The sequence below is a fragment of the Hemibagrus wyckioides genome, linkage group LG12, assembly GCF_019097595.1.
Source record: "Hemibagrus wyckioides isolate EC202008001 linkage group LG12, SWU_Hwy_1.0, whole genome shotgun sequence".
NCBI lineage: Eukaryota > Metazoa > Chordata > Actinopteri > Siluriformes > Bagridae > Hemibagrus > Hemibagrus wyckioides.
In genome coordinates, this window is record NC_080721.1 from 12,566,050 (window position 1) to 12,586,049 (window position 20,000).

The following is a 20,000-nucleotide window of genomic DNA, read 5'->3' on the forward strand; positions in this document are numbered from 1 at the left end:
TGTTATTCACGTTATAGCACTGCTGTGTGTTATTTACTAGTTATAACACTGCTGTGTGTTCACATGTTATAACACTGCTGTGTGTTGTTCACGTGTTATTCACTGCTGTGTGTTGTTCACATGTTATAACACTGCTGTGTGTTAATTACTAGTTATAACACTGCTGTGTATTGTTCACGTGTTATTCACTGCTGTGTGTTATTCACATGTTATAGCACTGCTGTGTGTTATTTACTAGTTATAACACTGCTGTGTGTTATTCACATGTTATAGCACTGCTGTGTGTTATTCACATGTTATAGCACTGCTGTGTGTTATTTACTAGTTATAACACTGCTGTGTGTTATTCACGTTATAGCACTGCTGTGTCTTATTTACTAGTTATAACACTGCTGTGTGTTGTTCTCATGTTATAGCACTGCTGTGTGTTATTCACGTTATAGCACTGCTGTGTGTTATTTACTAGTTATAACACTGCTGTGTGTTATTCACATGTTATAGCACTGCTGTGTGTTATTTACTAGTTATAACACTGCTGTGTGTTATTCACATGTTATAACATTGCTGTGTGTTATTTACTAGTTATAACACTGCTGTGTGTTCTCATGTTATAACACTGCTGTGTGTTGTTCTCATGTTATAACACTGCTGTGTGTTGTTCTCATGTTATAACACTGCTGTGTGTTATTTACTAATTATAACACTGCTGTGTGTTGTTCTCATGTTATAACACTGCTGTGTGTTGTTCTCATGTTATAACACTGCTGTGTGTTATTCACGTTATAGCACTGCTGTGTGTTATTTACTAGTTATAACACTGCTGTGTGTTGTTCTCATGTTATAACACTGCTGTGTGTTGTTCTCATGTTATAGCACTGCTGTGTGTTATTCACATGTTATAGCACTGCTGTGTGTTATTCACATGTTATAGCACTGCTGTGTGTTGTTCTCATGTTATAGCACTGCTGTGTGTTATTCACATGTTATAGCACTGCTGTGTGTTATTCACGTTATAGCACTGCTGTGTGTTATTCACATGTTATAGCACTGCTGTGTGTTATTCACGTTATAGCACTGCTGTGTGTTGTTCTCATGTTATAACACTGCTGTGTGTTATTCACATGTTATAGCACTGCTGTGTTATTCACGTTATAGCACTGCTGTGTGTTATTCACATGTTATAGCACTGCTGTGTGTTATGTACTAGTTATAACACTGCTGTGTGTTCACATGTTATAACACTGCTGTGTGTTGTTCACGTGTTATTCACTGCTGTGTGTTATTCACGTTATAGCACTGCTGTGTGTTATTTACTAGTTATAACACTGCTGTGTGTTATTCACGTTATAGCACTGCTGTGTGTTATTTACTAGTTATAGCACTGCTGTGTGTTGTTCTCATGTTATAGCACTGCTGTGTGTTATTCACATGTTATAGCACTGCTGTGTGTTATTCACGTTATAGCACTGCTGTGTGTTATTTACTAGTTATAACACTGCTGTGTGTTGTTCTCATGTTATAGCACTGCTGTGTGTTATTCACGTTATAGCACTGCTGTGTGTTATTCACGTTATAGCACTGCTGTGTGTTATTTACTAGTTATAGCACTGCTGTGTGTTATTTACTAGTTATAACACTGCTGTGTGTTATGTACTAGTTATAACACTGCTGTGTGTTCACATGTTATAACACTGCTGTGTGTTATTCACATGTTATAGCACTGCTGTGTGTTATTTACTAGTTATAACACTGCTGTGTGTTGTTCACATATTATAACATTGCTGTGTGTTATTTACTAGTTATAACACTGCTGTGTGTTGTTCTCATGTTATAACACTGCTGTGTGTTGTTCTCAAGTTATAACACTGCTGTGTGTTGTTCTCATGTTATAACACTGCTGTGTGTTGTTCTCATGTTATAACACTGCTGTGTGTTGTTCTCATGTTATAACACTGCTGTGTGTTGTTCTCGTGTTATAACACTGCTGTGTGTTATTCACGTTATAGCACTGCTGTGTGTTATTTACTAGTTATAACACTGCTGTGTGTTATTCACGTTATAGCACTGCTGTGTGTTATTTACTAGTCATAACACTGCTGTGTGTTATTCACATGTTATAACATTGCTGTGTGTTATTTACTAGTTATAACACTGCTGTGTGTTGTTCTCATGTTATAACACTGCTGTGTGTTGTTCTCATGTTATAACATTGCTGTGTGTTATTTACTAGTTATAACACTGCTGTGTGTTGTTCTCATGTTATAACACTGCTGTGTGTTGTTCTCATGTTATAACACTGCTGTGTGTTATTCACGTTATAGCACTGCTGTGTGTTATTTACTAGTTATAACACTGCTGTCTGTTGTTCTCATGTTATAACACTGCTGTGTGTTGTTCTCACGTTATAGCACTGCTGTGTGTTATTCACATGTTATAGCACTGCTGTGTGTTATGTACTAGTTATAACACTGCTGTGTGTTCACATGTTATAACACTGCTGTGTGTTGTTCACGTGTTATTCACTGCTGTGTGTTATTCACGTTATAGCACTGCTGTGTTATTTACTAGTTATAACACTGCTGTGTGTTATTCACGTTATAGCACTGCTGTGTGTTATTTACTAGTTATAACACTGCTGTGTGTTGTTCTCATGTTATAACACTGCTGTGTGTTGTTCTCATGTTATAGCACTGCTGTGTGTTATTCACATGTAATAGCACTGCTGTGTGTTATTCACGTTATAGCACTGCTGTGTGTTATTTACTAGTTATAACACTGCTGTGTGTTGTTCTCATGTTATAGCACTGCTGTGTGTTATTCACATGTTATAGCACTGCTGTGTGTTATGTACTAGTTATAACACTGCTGTGTGTTCACATGTTATAACACTGCTGTGTGTTGTTCACGTGTTATTCACTGTTGTGTGTTATTCACATGTTATAGCACTGCTATGTGTTATTTACTAGTTATAACACTGCTGTGTGTTATTCACATGTTATAGCACTGCTGTGTGTTATTCACGTTATAGCACTGCTGTGTGTTATTTACTAGTTATAACACTGCTGTGTGTTCACATGTTATAACACTGCTGTGTGTTGTTCACGTGTTATTCACTGCTGTGTGTTGTTCACATGTTATAACACTGCTGTGTGTTAATTACTAGTTATAACACTGCTGTGTATTGTTCACGTGTTATTCACTGCTGTGTGTTATTCACATGTTATAGCACTGCTGTGTGTTATTTACTAGTTATAACACTGCTGTGTGTTATTCACATTATAGCACTGCTGTGTGTTATTTACTAGTTATAACAATGCTGTGTGTTATTCACGTTATAGCACTGCTGTGTCTTATTTACTAGTTATAACACTGCTGTGTGTTGTTCTCATGTTATAGCACTGCTGTGTGTTATTCACGTTATAGCACTGCTGTGTGTTATTTACTAGTTATAACACTGCTGTGTGTTATTCACATGTTATAGCACTGCTGTGTGTTATTTACTAGTTATAACACTGCTGTGTGTTATTCACATTATAGCACTGCTGTGTGTTATTTACTAGTTATAACAATGCTGTGTGTTATTCACGTTATAGCACTGCTGTGTCTTATTTACTAGTTATAACACTGCTGTGTGTTGTTCTCATGTTATAGCACTGCTGTGTGTTATTCACGTTATAGCACTGCTGTGTGTTATTTACTAGTTATAACACTGCTGTGTGTTATTCACATGTTATAGCACTGCTGTGTGTTATTTACTAGTTATAACACTGCTGTGTGTTATTCACATGTTATAACATTGCTGTGTGTTATTTACTAGTTATAACACTGCTGTATGTTCTCATGTTATAACACTGCTGTGTGTTGTTCTCATGTTATAACACTGCTGTGTGTTGTTCTCATGTTATAACACTGCTGTGTGTTATTTACTAGTTATAACACTGCTGTGTGTTGTTCTCATGTTATAAAACTGCTGTGTGTTGTTCTCATGTTATAACATTGCTGTGTGTTATTTACTAGTTATAACACTGCTGTGTGTTGTTCTCATGTTATAACACTGCTGTGTGTTGTTCTCATGTTATAACACTGCTGTGTGTTATTCACGTTATAGCACTGCTGTGTGTTATTTACTAGTTATAACACTGCTGTGTGTTGTTCTCATGTTATAACACTGCTGTGTGTTGTTCTCACATTATAGCACTGCTGTGTGTTATTCACATGTTATAGCACTGCTGTGTGTTAAGTACTAGTTATAACACTGCTGTGTGTTCACATGTTATAACACTGCTGTGTGTTGTTCACGTGTTATTCACTGCTGTGTGTTATTCACGTTATAGCACTGCTGTGTGTTATTTACTAGTTATAACACTGCTGTGTGTTATTCACGTTATAGCACTGCTGTGTGTTATTTACTAGTTATAACACTGCTGTGTGTTATTCACGTTATAGCACTGCTGTGTGTTATTTACTAGTCATAACACTGCTGTGTGTTGTTCTCATGTTATAGCACTGCTGTGTGTTATTCACGTTATAGCACTGCTGTGTGTTATTTACTAGTTATAACACTGCTGTGTGTTATTCACATGTTATAGCACTGCTGTGTGTTATTTACTAGTTATAACACTGCTGTGTGTTATTCACATGTTATAACATTGCTGTGTGTTATTTACTAGTTATAACACTGCTGTATGTTCTCATGTTATAACACTGCTGTGTGTTGTTCTCATGTTATAACACTGCTGTGTGTTGTTCTCATGTTATAACACTGCTGTGTGTTATTTACTAGTTATAACACTGCTGTGTGTTGTTCTCATGTTATAACACTGCTGTGTGTTGTTCTCATGTTATAACATTGCTGTGTGTTATTTACTAGTTATAACACTGCTGTGTGTTGTTCTCATGTTATAACACTGCTGTGTGTTGTTCTCATGTTATAACACTGCTGTGTGTTGTTCTCACGTTATAGCACTGCTGTGTGTTATTCACATGTTATAGCACTGCTGTGTGTTATGTACTAGTTATAACACTGCTGTGTGTTCACATGTTATAACACTGCTGTGTGTTGTTCACGTGTTATTCACTGCTGTGTGTTATTCACGTTATAGCACTGCTGTGTTATTTACTAGTTATAACACTGCTGTGTGTTATTCACGTTATAGCACTGCTGTGTGTTATTTACTAGTTATAACACTGCTGTGTGTTGTTCTCATGTTATAACACTGCTGTGTGTTGTTCTCATGTTATAGCACTGCTGTGTGTTATTCACATGTTATAGCACTGCTGTGTGTTATTCACGTTATAGCACTGCTGTGTGTTATTTACTAGTTATAACACTGCTGTGTGTTGTTCTCATGTTATAGCACTGCTGTGTGTTATTCACATGTTATAGCACTGCTGTGTGTTATTCACGTTATAGCACTGCTGTGTGTTATTTACTAGTTATAGCACTGCTGTGTGTTATTCACATGTTATAGCACTGCTGTGTGTTATGTACTAGTTATAACACTGCTGTGTGTTCACATGTTATAACACTGCTGTGTGTTGTTCACGTGTTATTCACTGCTGTGTGTTATTCACATGTTATAGCACTGCTATGTGTTATTTACTAGTTATAACACTGCTGTGTGTTATTCACATGTTATAGCACTGCTGTGTGTTATTCACGTTATAGCACTGCTGTGTGTTATTTACTAGTTATAACACTGCTGTGTGTTCACATGTTATAACACTGCTGTGTGTTGTTCACGTGTTATTCACTGCTGTGTGTTGTTCACATGTTATAACACTGCTGTGTGTTAATTACTAGTTATAACACTGCTGTGTATTGTTCACGTGTTATTCACTGCTGTGTGTTATTCACATGTTATAGCACTGCTGTGTGTTATTTACTAGTTATAACACTGCTGTGTGTTATTCACATTATAGCACTGCTGTGTGTTATTTACTAGTTATAACAATGCTGTGTGTTATTCACGTTATAGCACTGCTGTGTCTTATTTACTAGTTATAACACTGCTGTGTGTTGTTCTCATGTTATAGCACTGCTGTGTGTTATTCACGTTATAGCACTGCTGTGTGTTATTTACTAGTTATAACACTGCTGTGTGTTATTCACATGTTATAGCACTGCTGTGTGTTATTTACTAGTTATAACACTGCTGTGTGTTATTCACGTTATAACATTGCTGTGTGTTATTTACTAGTTATAACACTGCTGTATGTTCTCATGTTATAACACTGCTGTGTGTTGTTCTCATGTTATAACACTGCTGTGTGTTGTTCTCATGTTATAACACTGCTGTGTGTTATTTACTAGTTATAACACTGCTGTGTGTTGTTCTCATGTTATAAAACTGCTGTGTGTTGTTCTCATGTTATAACATTGCTGTGTGTTATTTACTAGTTATAACACTGCTGTGTGTTGTTCTCATGTTATAACACTGCTGTGTGTTGTTCTCATGTTATAACACTGCTGTGTGTTATTCACGTTATAGCACTGCTGTGTGTTATTTACTAGTTATAACACTGCTGTGTGTTGTTCTCATGTTATAACACTGCTGTGTGTTGTTCTCACATTATAGCACTGCTGTGTGTTATTCACATGTTATAGCACTGCTGTGTGTTAAGTATTAGTTATAACACTGCTGTGTGTTCACATGTTATAACACTGCTGTGTGTTGTTCACGTGTTATTCACTGCTGTGTGTTATTCACGTTATAGCACTGCTGTGTGTTATTTACTAGTTATAACACTGCTGTGTGTTATTCACGTTATAGCACTGCTGTGTGTTATTTACTAGTTATAACACTGCTGTGTGTTATTCACGTTATAGCACTGCTGTGTGTTATTTACTAGTTATAACACTGCTGTGTGTTGTTCTCATGTTATAGCACTGCTGTGTGTTATTCACGTTATAGCACTGCTGTGTGTTATTTACTAGTTATAACACTGCTGTGTGTTATTCACATGTTATAGCACTGCTGTGTGTTATTTACTAGTTATAACACTGCTGTGTGTTATTCACATGTTATAACATTGCTGTGTGTTATTTACTAGTTATAACACTGCTGTATGTTCTCATGTTATAACACTGCTGTGTGTTGTTCTCATGTTATAACACTGCTGTGTGTTGTTCTCATGTTATAACACTGCTGTGTGTTATTTACTAGTTATAACACTGCTGTGTGTTGTTCTCATGTTATAACACTGCTGTGTGTTGTTCTCATGTTATAACATTGCTGTGTGTTATTTACTAGTTATAACACTGCTGTGTGTTGTTCTCATGTTATAACACTGCTGTGTGTTGTTCTCATGTTATAACACTGCTGTGTGTTATTCACGTTATAGCACTGCTGTGTGTTATTTACTAGTTATAACACTGCTGTGTGTTGTTCTCATGTTATAACACTGCTGTGTGTTGTTCTCACATTATAGCACTGCTGTGTGTTATTCACATGTTATAGCACTGCTGTGTGTTATGTACTAGTTATAACACTGCTGTGTGTTCACATGTTATAACACTGCTGTGTGTTGTTCACGTGTTATTCACTGAATGTGTTATTCACGTTATAGCACTGCTGTGTGTTATTTACTAGTTATAACACTGCTGTGTGTTATTCACGTTATAGCACTGCTGTGTGTTATTTACTAGTTATAACACTGCTGTGTGTTGTTCTCATGTTATAACACTGCTGTGTGTTGTTCTCATGTTATAGCACTGCTGTGTGTTATTCACATGTTATAGCACTGCTGTGTGTTATTCACATTATAGCACTGCTGTGTGTTATTTACTAGTTATAACACTGCTGTGTGTTGTTCTAATGTTATAGCACTGCTGTGTGTTATTCACATGTTATAGCACTGCTGTGTGTTATTCACGTTATAGCACTGCTGTGTGTTATTTACTAGTTATAGCACTGCTGTGTGTTATTTACTAGTTATAACACTGCTGTGTGTTGTTCTCATGTTATAGCACTGCTGTGTGTTGTTCTCATGTTATAGCACTGCTGTGTGTTAGTCACATGTTATAGCACTGCTGTGTGTTATGTACTAGTTATAACACTGCTGTGTGTTCACATGTTATAACACTGCTGTGTGTTGTTCACGTGTTATTCACTGCTGTGTGTTATTCACATGTTATAGCACTGCTATGTGTTATTTACTAGTTATAACACTGCTGTGTGTTATTCACATGTTATAGCACTGCTGTGTGTTATTCACGTTATAGCACTGCTGTGTGTTATTTACTAGTTATAACACTGCTGTGTGTTCACATGTTATAACACTGCTGTGTGTTGTTCACGTGTTATTCACTGCTGTGTGTTGTTCACATGTTATAACACTGCTGTGTGTTAATTACTAGTTATAACACTGCTGTGTATTGTTCACGTGTTATTCACTGCTGTGTGTTATTCACATGTTATAGCACTGCTGTGTGTTATTTACTAGTTATAACACTGCTGTGTGTTATTCACGTTATAGCACTGCTGTGTGTTATTTACTAGTTATAACACTGCTGTGTGTTATTCACGTTATAGCACTGCTGTGTCTTATTTACTAGTTATAACACTGCTGTGTGTTGTTCTCATGTTATAGCACTGCTGTGTGTTATTCACGTTATAGCACTGCTGTGTTATTTACTAGTTATAACACTGCTGTGTGTTATTCACATGTTATAGCATTGCTGTGTGTTATTTACTAGTTATAACACTGCTGTGTGTTATTCACATGTTATAACATTGCTGTGTGTTGTTCTCATGTTATAACATTGCTGTGTGTTATTTACTAGTTATAACACTGCTGTGTGTTGTTCTCATGTTATAACACTGCTGTGTGTTATTCTCATGTTATAACACTGCTGTGTGTTATTTACTAGTTATAACACTGCTGTGTGTTGTTCTCATGTTATAACACTGCTGTGTGTTGTTCTCATGTTATAACATTGCTGTGTGTTATTTACTAGTTATAACACTGCTGTGTGTTGTTCTCATGTTATAACACTGCTGTGTGTTGTTCTCATGTTATAACACTGCTGTGTGTTGTTCTCATGTTATAATACTGCTGTGTGTTGTTCTCATGTTATAACACTGCTGTGTGTTGATCTCATGTTATAACACTGCTGTGTGTTGTTCTCATGTTATAACACTGCTGTGTGTTGTTCTCATGTTATAACACTGCTGTGTGTTGTTCACATATTATAACATTGCTGTGTGTTATTTACTAGTTATAACACTGCTGTGTGTTGTTCTCAAGTTATAACACTGCTGTGTGTTGTTCTCATGTTATAACACTGCTGTGTGTTGTTCTCATGTTATAACACTGCTGTGTGTTGTTCTCATGTTATAACACTGCTGTGTGTTGTTCTCGTGTTATAACACTGCTGTGTGTTATTCACGTTATAGCACTGCTGTGTGTTATTTACTAGTTATAACACTGCTGTGTGTTATTCACGTTATAGCACTGCTGTGTGTTATTTACTAGTCATAACACTGCTGTGTGTTATTCACATGTTATAACATTGCTGTGTGTTATTTACTAGTTATAACACTGCTGTGTGTTGTTCTCATGTTATAACACTGCTGTGTGTTGTTCTCATGTTATAACATTGCTGTGTGTTATTTACTAGTTATAACACTGCTGTGTGTTGTTCTCATGTTATAACACTGCTGTGTGTTGTTCTCATGTTATAACACTGCTGTGTGTTATTCACGTTATAGCACTGCTGTGTGTTATTTACTAGTTATAACACTGCTGTGTGTTGTTCTCATGTTATAACACTGCTGTGTGTTGTTCTCACGTTATAGCACTGCTGTGTGTTATTCACATGTTATAGCACTGCTGTGTGTTATGTACTAGTTATAACACTGCTGTGTGTTCACATGTTATAACACTGCTGTGTGTTGTTCACGTGTTATTCACTGCTGTGTGTTATTCACGTTATAGCACTGCTGTGTGTTATTTACTAGTTATAACACTGCTGTGTGTTATTCACGTTATAGCACTGCTGTGTGTTATTTACTAGTTATAACACTGCTGTGTGTTGTTCTCATGTTATAACACTGCTGTGTGTTGTTCTCATGTTATAGCACTGCTGTGTGTTATTCACATGTTATAGCACTGCTGTGTGTTATTCACGTTATAGCACTGCTGTGTGTTATTTACTAGTTATAACACTGCTGTGTGTTGTTCTCATGTTATAGCACTGCTGTGTGTTATTCACATGTTATAGCACTGCTGTGTGTTATTCACGTTATAGCACTGCTGTGTGTTATTTACTAGTTATAACACTGCTGTGTGTTATTCTCATGTTATAGCACTGCTGTGTGTTATGTACTAGTTATAACACTGCTGTGTGTTCACATGTTATAACACTGCTGTGTGTTGTTCACGTGTTATTCACTGCTGTGTGTTATTCACATGTTATAGCACTGCTATGTGTTATTTACTAGTTATAACACTGCTGTGTGTTATTCACATGTTATAGCACTGCTGTGTGTTATTCACGTTATAGCACTGCTGTGTGTTATTTACTAGTTATAACACTGCTGTGTGTTATTCACATGTTATAGCACTGCTGTGTGTTATTCACGTTATAGCACTGCTGTGTGTTATTTACTAGTTATAACACTGCTGTGTGTTCACATGTTATAACACTGCTGTGTGTTGTTCATGTGTTATTCACTGCTGTGTGTTGTTCACATGTTATAACACTGCTGTGTGTTAATTACTAGTTATAACACTGCTGTGTATTGTTCACGTGTTATTCACTGCTGTGTGTTATTCACATGTTATAGCACTGCTGTGTGTTATTTACTAGTTATAACACTGCTGTGTGTTATTCACGTTATAGCACTGCTGTGTGTTATTCACGTTATAGCACTGCTGTGTGTGATTTACTAGTTATAACACTGCTGTGTGTTATTCACGTTATAGCACTGCTGTGTCTTATTTACTAGTTATAACACTGCTGTGTGTTGTTCTCATGTTATAGCACTGCTGTGTGTTATTTACTAGTTATAACACTGCTGTGTGTTATTCACGTTATAGCACTGCTGTGTGTTATTTACTAGTTATAACACTGCTGTGTGTTGTTCTCATGTTATAGCACTGCTGTGTGTTATTTACTAGTTATAACACTGCTGTGTGTTATTCACGTTATAGAACTGCTGTGTGTTATTTACTAGTTATAACACTGCTGTGTGTTATTCACATGTTATAGCACTGCTGTGTGTTATTCACGTTATAGCACTGCTGTGTTATTTACTAGTTATAACACTGCTGTGTGTTATTCACATGTTATAGCACTGCTGTGTGTTATTTACTAGTTATTAAACTGCTGTGTGTTATTCACATGTTATAACATTGCTGTGTGTTGTTCTCATGTTATAACACTGCTGTGTGTTATTTACTAGTTATAACACTGCTGTGTGTTGTTCTCATGTTATAACACTGCTGTGTGTTGTTCTCATGTTATAACACTGCTGTGTGTTATTTACTAGTTATAACACTGCTGTGTGTTGTTCTCATGTTATAACACTGCTGTGTGTTGTTCTCATGTTATAACATTGCTGTGTGTTATTTACTAGTTATAACACTGCTGTGTGTTGTTCTCATGTTATAACACTGCTGTGTGTTGTTCTCATGTTATAATACTGCTGTGTGTTGTTCTCATGTTATAACACTGCTGTGTGTTGATCTCATGTTATAACACTGCTGTGTGTTGTTCTCATGTTATAACACTGCTGTGTGTTGTTCACATGTTATAACATTGCTGTGTGTTATTTACTAGTTATAACACTGCTGTGTGTTGTTCTCATGTTATAACACTGCTGTGTGTTGTTCTCGTGTTATAACACTGCTGTGTGTTATTCACGTTATAGCACTGCTGTGTGTTATTTACTAGTTATAACACTGCTGTGTGTTATTCACGTTATAGCACTGCTGTGTGTTATTTACTAGTTATAACACTGCTGTGTGTTATTCACGTTATAACATTGCTGTGTGTTATTTACTAGTTATAACACTGCTGTGTGTTGTTCTCATGTTATAACACTGCTGTGTGTTGTTCTCATGTTATAACACTGCTGTGTGTTGTTCTCATGTTATAACACTGCTGTGTGTTGTTCTCGTGTTATAACACTGCTGTGTGTTGTTCTCGTGTTATAACACTGCTGTGTGTTGTTCACATAACACTGCTTTGTGTTATTGACTAGTTATAACACTGCTGTGTGTTATTTACTAGTTATAGCACTGCTGTGTGTTATTCACATGTTATAACACTGCTGTGTGTTATTTACTAGTTATAACACTGCTGTGTGTTGTTCTCATGTTATAACACTGCTGTGTGTTATTTACTAGTTATAACACTGCTGTGTGTTGTTCTCATGTTATAACACTGCTGTGTGTTGTTCTCATGTTATAATACTGCTGTGTGTTGTTCTCATGTTATAACATTGCTGTGTGTTGATCTCATGTTATAACACTGCTGTGTGTTGTTCTCATGTTATAACACTGCTGTGTGTTGTTCTCATGTTATAACACTGCTGTGTGTCATTCACATATTATAACATTGATGTGTGTTATTTACTAGTTATAACACTGCTGTGTGTTGTTCTCATGTTATAACACTGCTGTGTGTTGTTCTCATGTTATAACACTGCTGTGTGTTGTTCTCATGTTATAACACTGCTGTGTGTTGTTCTCGTGTTATAACACTGCTGTGTGTTGTTCTCATGTTATAACACTGCTGTGTGTTGTTCTCATGTTATAACACTGCTGTGTGTTGTTCTCATGTTATAACACTGCTGTGTGTCATTCACATATTATAACATTGATGTGTGTTATTTACTAGTTATAACACTGCTGTGTGTTGTTCTCATGTTATAACACTGCTGTGTGTTGTTCTCATGTTATAACACTGCTGTGTGTTATTCACGTTATAGCACTGCTGTGTGTTATTTACTAGTTATAACACTGCTGTGTGTTATTCACATGTTATAACATTGCTGTGTGTTGTTCTCATGTTATAACACTGCTGTGTGTTGTTCTCAAGTTATAACACTGCTGTGTGTTGTTCTCATGTTATAACACTGCTGTGTGTTGTTCTCATGTTATAACACTGCTGTGTGTTGTTCTCATGTTATAACACTGCTGTGTGTCATTCACATATTATAACATTGATGTGTGTTATTTACTAGTTATAACACTGCTGTGTGTTGTTCTCATGTTATAACACTGCTGTGTGTTGTTCTCATGTTATAACACTGCTGTGTGTTGTTCTCATGTTATAACACTGCTGTGTGTTGTTCTCATGTTATAACACTGCTGTGTGTTGTTCTCATGTTATAACACTGCTGTGTGTCATTCACATATTATAACATTGATGTGTGTTATTTACTAGTTATAACACTGCTGTGTGTTGTTCTCATGTTATAACACTGCTGTGTGTTGTTCTCATGTTATAACACTGCTGTGTGTTATTCACGTTATAGCACTGCTGTGTGTTATTTACTAGTTATAACACTGCTGTGTGTTATTCACATGTTATAACATTGCTGTGTGTTGTTCTCATGTTATAACACTGCTGTGTGTTGTTCTCAAGTTATAACACTGCTGTGTGTTGTTCTCATGTTATAACACTGCTGTGTGTTGTTCTCATGTTATAACACTGCTGTGTGTTGTTCTCATGTTATAACACTGCTGTGTGTTGTTCTCAAGTTATAACACTGCTGTGTGTTGTTCTCATGTTATAACACTGCTGTGTGTTATTCACGTTATAGCACTGCTGTGTGTTATTTACTAGTTATAACACTGCTGTGTGTTATTCACATGTTATAACATTGCTGTGTGTTGTTCTCATGTTATAACACTGCTGTGTGTTGTTCTCAAGTTATAACACTGCTGTGTGTTGTTCTCATGTTATAACACTGCTGTGTGTTGTTCTCATGTTATAACACTGCTGTGTGTTATTCACGTTATAGCACTGCTGTGTGTTATTTACTAGTTATAACACTGCTGTGTGTTATTCACATGTTATAACATTGCTGTGTGTTGTTCTCATGTTATAACACTGCTGTGTGTTGTTCTCAAGTTATAACACTGCTGTGTGTTGTTCTCATGTTATAACACTGCTGTGTGTTGTTCTCATGTTATAACACTGCTGTGTGTTGTTCTCATGTTATAACACTGCTGTGTGTCATTCACATATTATAACATTGATGTGTGTTATTTACTAGTTATAACACTGCTGTGTGTTGTTCTCATGTTATAACACTGCTGTGTGTTGTTCTCATGTTATAACACTGCTGTGTGTTGTTCTCATGTTATAACACTGCTGTGTGTTGTTCTCATGTTATAACACTGCTGTGTGTTGTTCTCATGTTATAACACTGCTGTGTGTCATTCACATATTATAACATTGATGTGTGTTATTTACTAGTTATAACACTGCTGTGTGTTGTTCTCATGTTATAACACTGCTGTGTGTTGTTCTCATGTTATAACACTGCTGTGTGTTATTCACGTTATAGCACTGCTGTGTGTTATTTACTAGTTATAACACTGCTGTGTGTTATTCACATGTTATAACATTGCTGTGTGTTGTTCTCATGTTATAACACTGCTGTGTGTTGTTCTCAAGTTATAACACTGCTGTGTGTTGTTCTCATGTTATAACACTGCTGTGTGTTGTTCTCATGTTATAACACTGCTGTGTGTTGTTCTCATGTTATAACACTGCTGTGTGTTGTTCTCAAGTTATAACACTGCTGTGTGTTGTTCTCATGTTATAACACTGCTGTGTGTTATTCACGTTATAGCACTGCTGTGTGTTATTTACTAGTTATAACACTGCTGTGTGTTATTCACATGTTATAACATTGCTGTGTGTTGTTCTCATGTTATAACACTGCTGTGTGTTGTTCTCAAGTTATAACACTGCTGTGTGTTGTTCTCATGTTATAACACTGCTGTGTGTTGTTCTCATGTTATAACACTGCTGTGTGTTGTTCTCATGTTAAAACACTGCTGTGTGTTGTTCTCATGTTATAACACTGCTGTGTGTTGTTCTCGTGTTATAACACTGCTGTGTGTTGTTCTCGTGTTATAACACTGCTGTGTGTTGTTCACATAACACTGCTTTGTGTTATTGACTAGTTATAACACTGCTGTGTGTTATTTACTAGTTATAGCACTGCTGTGTGTTATTCACATGTTATAACACTGCTGTGTGTTATTTACTAGTTATAACACTGCTGTGTGTTGTTCTCATGTTATAACACTGCTGTGTGTTATTTACTAGTTATAACACTGCTGTGTGTTGTTCTCATGTTATAATACTGCTGTGTGTTGTTCTCATGTTATAACACTGCTGTGTGTTGATCTCATGTTATAACACTGCTGTGTGTTGATCTCATGTTATAACACTGCTGTGTGTTGTTCTCATGTTATAACACTGCTGTGTGTTGTTCTCATGTTATAACACTGCTGTGTGTTATTCACATATTATAACATTGATGTGTGTTATTTACTAGTTATAACACTGCTGTGTGTTGTTCTCATGTTATAACACTGCTGTGTGTTGTTCTCATGTTATAACACTGCTGTGTGTTGTTCTCATGTTATAACACTGCTGTGTGTTATTCACGTTATAGCACTGCTGTGTGTTATTTACTAGTTATAACACTGCTGTGTGTTATTCACATGTTATAACATTGCTGTGTGTTGTTCTCATGTTATAACACTGCTGTGTGTTGTTCTCAAGTTATAACACTGCTGTGTGTTGTTCTCATGTTATAACACTGCTGTGTGTTGTTCTCATGTTATAATACTGCTGTGTGTTGTTCTCATGTTATAACACTGCTGTGTGTTGATCTCATGTTATAACACTGCTGTGTGTTGTTCTCATGTTATAACACTGCTGTGTGTTGTTCTCATGTTATAACACTGCTGTGTGTTATTCACATATTATAACATTGATGTGTGTTATTTACTAGTTATAACACTGCTGTGTGTTGTTCTCATGTTATAACACTGCTGTGTGTTGTTCTCATGTTATAACACTGCTGTGTGTTGTTCTCATGTTATAACACTGCTGTGTGTTATTCACGTTATAGCACTGCTGTGTGTTATTTACTAGTTATAACACTGCTGTGTGTTGTTCTCATGTTATAACACTGCTGTGTGTTGTTCTCATGTTATAACACTGCTGTGTGTTGTTCTCATGTTATAACACTGCTGTGTGTTGTTCTCATGTTATAACACTGCTGTGTGTTGTTCTCATGTTATAACACTGCTGTGTGTTGTTCTCAAGTTATAACACTGCTGTGTGTTGTTCTCATGTTATAACACTGCTGTGTGTTATTCACGTTATAGCACTGCTGTGTGTTATTTACTAGTTATAACACTGCTGTGTGTTATTCACATGTTATAACATTGCTGTGTGTTGTTCTCATGTTATAACACTGCTGTGTGTTGTTCTCAAGTTATAACACTGCTGTGTGTTGTTCTCATGTTATAACACTGCTGTGTGTTGTTCTCATGTTATAACACTGCTGTGTGTTGTTCTCATGTTAAAACACTGCTGTGTGTTGTTCTCATGTTATAACACTGCTGTGTGTTGTTCTCGTGTTATAACTGCTGTGTGTTGTTCTCGTGTTATAACACTGCTGTGTGTTGTTCACATAACACTGCTTTGTGTTATTGACTAGTTATAACACTGCTGTGTGTTATTTACTAGTTATAGCACTGCTGTGTGTTATTCACATGTTATAACACTGCTGTGTGTTATTTACTAGTTATAACACTGCTGTGTGTTGTTCTCATGTTATAACACTGCTGTGTGTTATTTACTAGTTATAACACTGCTGTGTGTTGTTCTCATGTTATAATACTGCTGTGTGTTGTTCTCATGTTATAACACTGCTGTGTGTTGATCTCATGTTATAACACTGCTGTGTGTTGATCTCATGTTATAACACTGCTGTGTGTTGTTCTCATGTTATAACACTGCTGTGTGTTGTTCTCAAGTTATAACACTGCTGTGTGTTGTTCTCATGTTATAACACTGCTGTGTGTTATTCACGTTATAGCACTGCTGTGTGTTATTTACTAGTTATAACACTGCTGTGTGTTATTCACATGTTATAACATTGCTGTGTGTTGTTCTCATGTTATAACATTGCTGTGTGTTGTTCTCATGTTATAACACTGCTGTGTGTTGTTCTCATGTTATAACACTGCTGTGTGTTGTTCTCATGTTATAGCACTGCTGTGTGTTGTTCTCATGTTATAACTGCTGTGTGTTGTTCTCATGTTATAACACTGCTGTGTGTTATTCATGTTATAGCATTGCTGTGTGTTATTTACTAGTTATAACACTGCTGTGTGTTGTTCTCATGTTATAACACTGCTGTGTGTTGTTCTCATGTTATAACACTGCTGTGTGTTGTTCTCATGTTATAACACTGCTGTGTGTTGTTCTCGTGTTATAACACTGCTGTGTGTTATTCACGTTATAGCACTGCTGTGTGTTATTTACTAGTTATAACACTGCTGTGTGTTGTTCTCATGTTATAACACTGCTGTGTGTTGTTCTCATGTTATAACACTGCTGTGTGTTATTCACGTTATAACACTGCTGTGTGTTATTCACATGTTATAACATTGCTGTGTGTTGTTCTCATGTTATAACACTGCTGTGTGTTGTTCTCAAGTTATAACACTGCTGTGTGTTGTTCTCATGTTATAACACTGCTGTGTGTTGTTCTCATGTTATAACACTGCTGTGTGTTGTTCTCATGTTATAACACTGCTGTGTGTTGTTCTCGTGTTATAACACTGCTGTGTGTTATTCACGTTATAGCACTGCTGTGTGTTATTTACTAGTTATAACACTGCTGTGTGTTGTTCTCATGTTATAACACTGCTGTGTGTTGTTCTCGTGTTATAACACTGCTGTGTGTTATTCACATGTTATAACACTGCTGTGTGTTGTTCTCGTGTTATAACACTGCTGTGTATTCTCGTGTTATAACACTGCTGTGTGTTGTTCTCGTGTTATAACACTGCTGTGTGTTGTTCTCGTGTTATAACACTGCTGTGTGTTGTTCACATAACACTGCTTTGTGTTATTGACTAGTTATAACACTGCTGTGTATTATTTACTAGTTATAACACTGCTGTGTGTTATTCACATGTTATAACACTGCTGTGTTTTATTGACTAGTTATAACACTGCTGTGTGTTATTCACATGTTATAACACTGCTGTGTGTTATTGACTAGTTATAACACTGCTGTGTGTTATTCACATGTTATAACACTGCTGTGTGTTATTGACTAGTTATAACACTGCTGTGTGTTATTCACGTGTTATTCACTGCTGTGTGTTATTCTCGTGTTATTCACTGCTGTGTGTTATTCACATGTTATAACACTGCTGTGTGTTATTGACTAGTTATAACACTGCTGTGTGTTATTCACGTGTTATTCACTGCTGTGTGTTGTTCTCATGTTATAACACTGCTGTGTGTTGTTCTCGTGTTATAACACTGCTGTGTGTTGTTCTCGTGTTATAACACTGCTGTGTGTTATTCACGTGTTATTCACTGCTGTGTGTTGTTCTCGTGTTATAACACTGCTGTGTGTTGTTCTCGTGTTATAACACTGCTGTGTGTTGTTCTCGTGTTATAACACTGCTGTGTGTTGTTCTCGTGTTATAACACTGCTGTGTGTTGTTCTCGTGTTATAACACTGCTGTGTGTTGTTCACATAACACTGCTTTGTGTTATTGACTAGTTATAACACTGCTGTGTGTTGTTCTCGTGTTATAACACTGCTGTGTGTTGTTCTCGTGTTATTCACTGCTGTGTGTTATTCACATGCTATAACACTGCTGTGTGTTGTTCTCATGTTATTCACTGCTGTGTTATTCACATGCTATAACACTGCTGTGTGTTGTTCTCGTGTTATTCACTGCTGTGTGTTATTCACATGCTATAACACTGCTGTGTGTTGTTCTCGTGTTATTCACTGCTGTGTGTTATTCACATGCTATAACACTGCTGTGTGTTGTTCACGTGTTATTCACTGCTGTGTGTTGTTCTCATATTATAACACTGCTGTGTGTTATTCACATGCTATAACACTGCTGTGTGTTGTTCTCGTGTTATTCACTGCTGTGTGTTGTTCTCATATTATAACACTGCTGTGTGTTATTCACATGCTATAACACTGCTGTGTGTTGTTCTCGTGTTATTCACTGCTGTGTGTTATTCACATGCTATAACACTGCTGTGTGTTGTTCTCGTGTTATTCACTGCTGTGTGTTATTCACATGCTATAACACTGCTGTGTGTTGTTCTCGTGTTATTCACTGCTGTGTGTTATTCACATGCTATAACACTGCTGTGTGTTGTTCTCGTGTTATTCACTGCTGTGTGTTATTCACATGCTATAACACTGCTGTGTGTTGTTCACATGCTATAACACTGCTGTGTGTTGTTCTCGTGTTATTCACTGCTGTGTGTTATTCACATGCTATAACACTGCTGTGTGTTGTTCTCGTGTTTTTCACTGCTGTGTGTTATTCACATGCTATAACACTGCTGTGTGTTATTCACATGCTATAACACTGCTGTGTGTTGTTCACGTGTTAATATCAGGGAGTCGCTAGTTATCCTGTTATTACATGTTTATAGTAATAAATAAGTGTTTAGTGATTTTCTGCGTCCGTGTTTGAGCCGAGTCGGGTTCGGCTTAAGTGTGTGAAACACTCCTGGATAAAGCACAGGAAGCACATATTGTGTGTGGGAGTGTGAGAGAGCCACATACTGTGTGTGAACATTTGAGTGTGTGTGTGTGTGTGTGTGTGTGTGTGTGTGTGTGTGGTGTATCTTGGCCCGGTTCAGTGAACTCCATATGGTGTGACAGTAGGAGGTTCACCTGCGCTGGGAATTGTGGGAGCCACGCCTTCCTGACCGCTCCGGAGCTACATCAGGGGGAGAG

General features: G+C 36.7%; 1 protein-coding gene across 2 annotated transcripts in view; it reads right to left on the bottom strand.

The window, feature by feature from the left end:
* The window catches only part of pkn1b (protein kinase N1b), a 67,188-nt gene that overhangs the window by 11,515 nt on the left and 35,673 nt on the right, over positions 1–20,000 (bottom strand). For both annotated transcript variants that reach the window (XM_058404932.1, XM_058404931.1), the window contains exon 13: positions 19,938–20,000. This exon is cut by the window's right edge and continues 14 nt beyond it. In XM_058404932.1, the coding sequence (XP_058260915.1) occupies positions 19,938–20,000 (63 nt within the window). The remainder of the gene's footprint in view (positions 1–19,937) is intronic.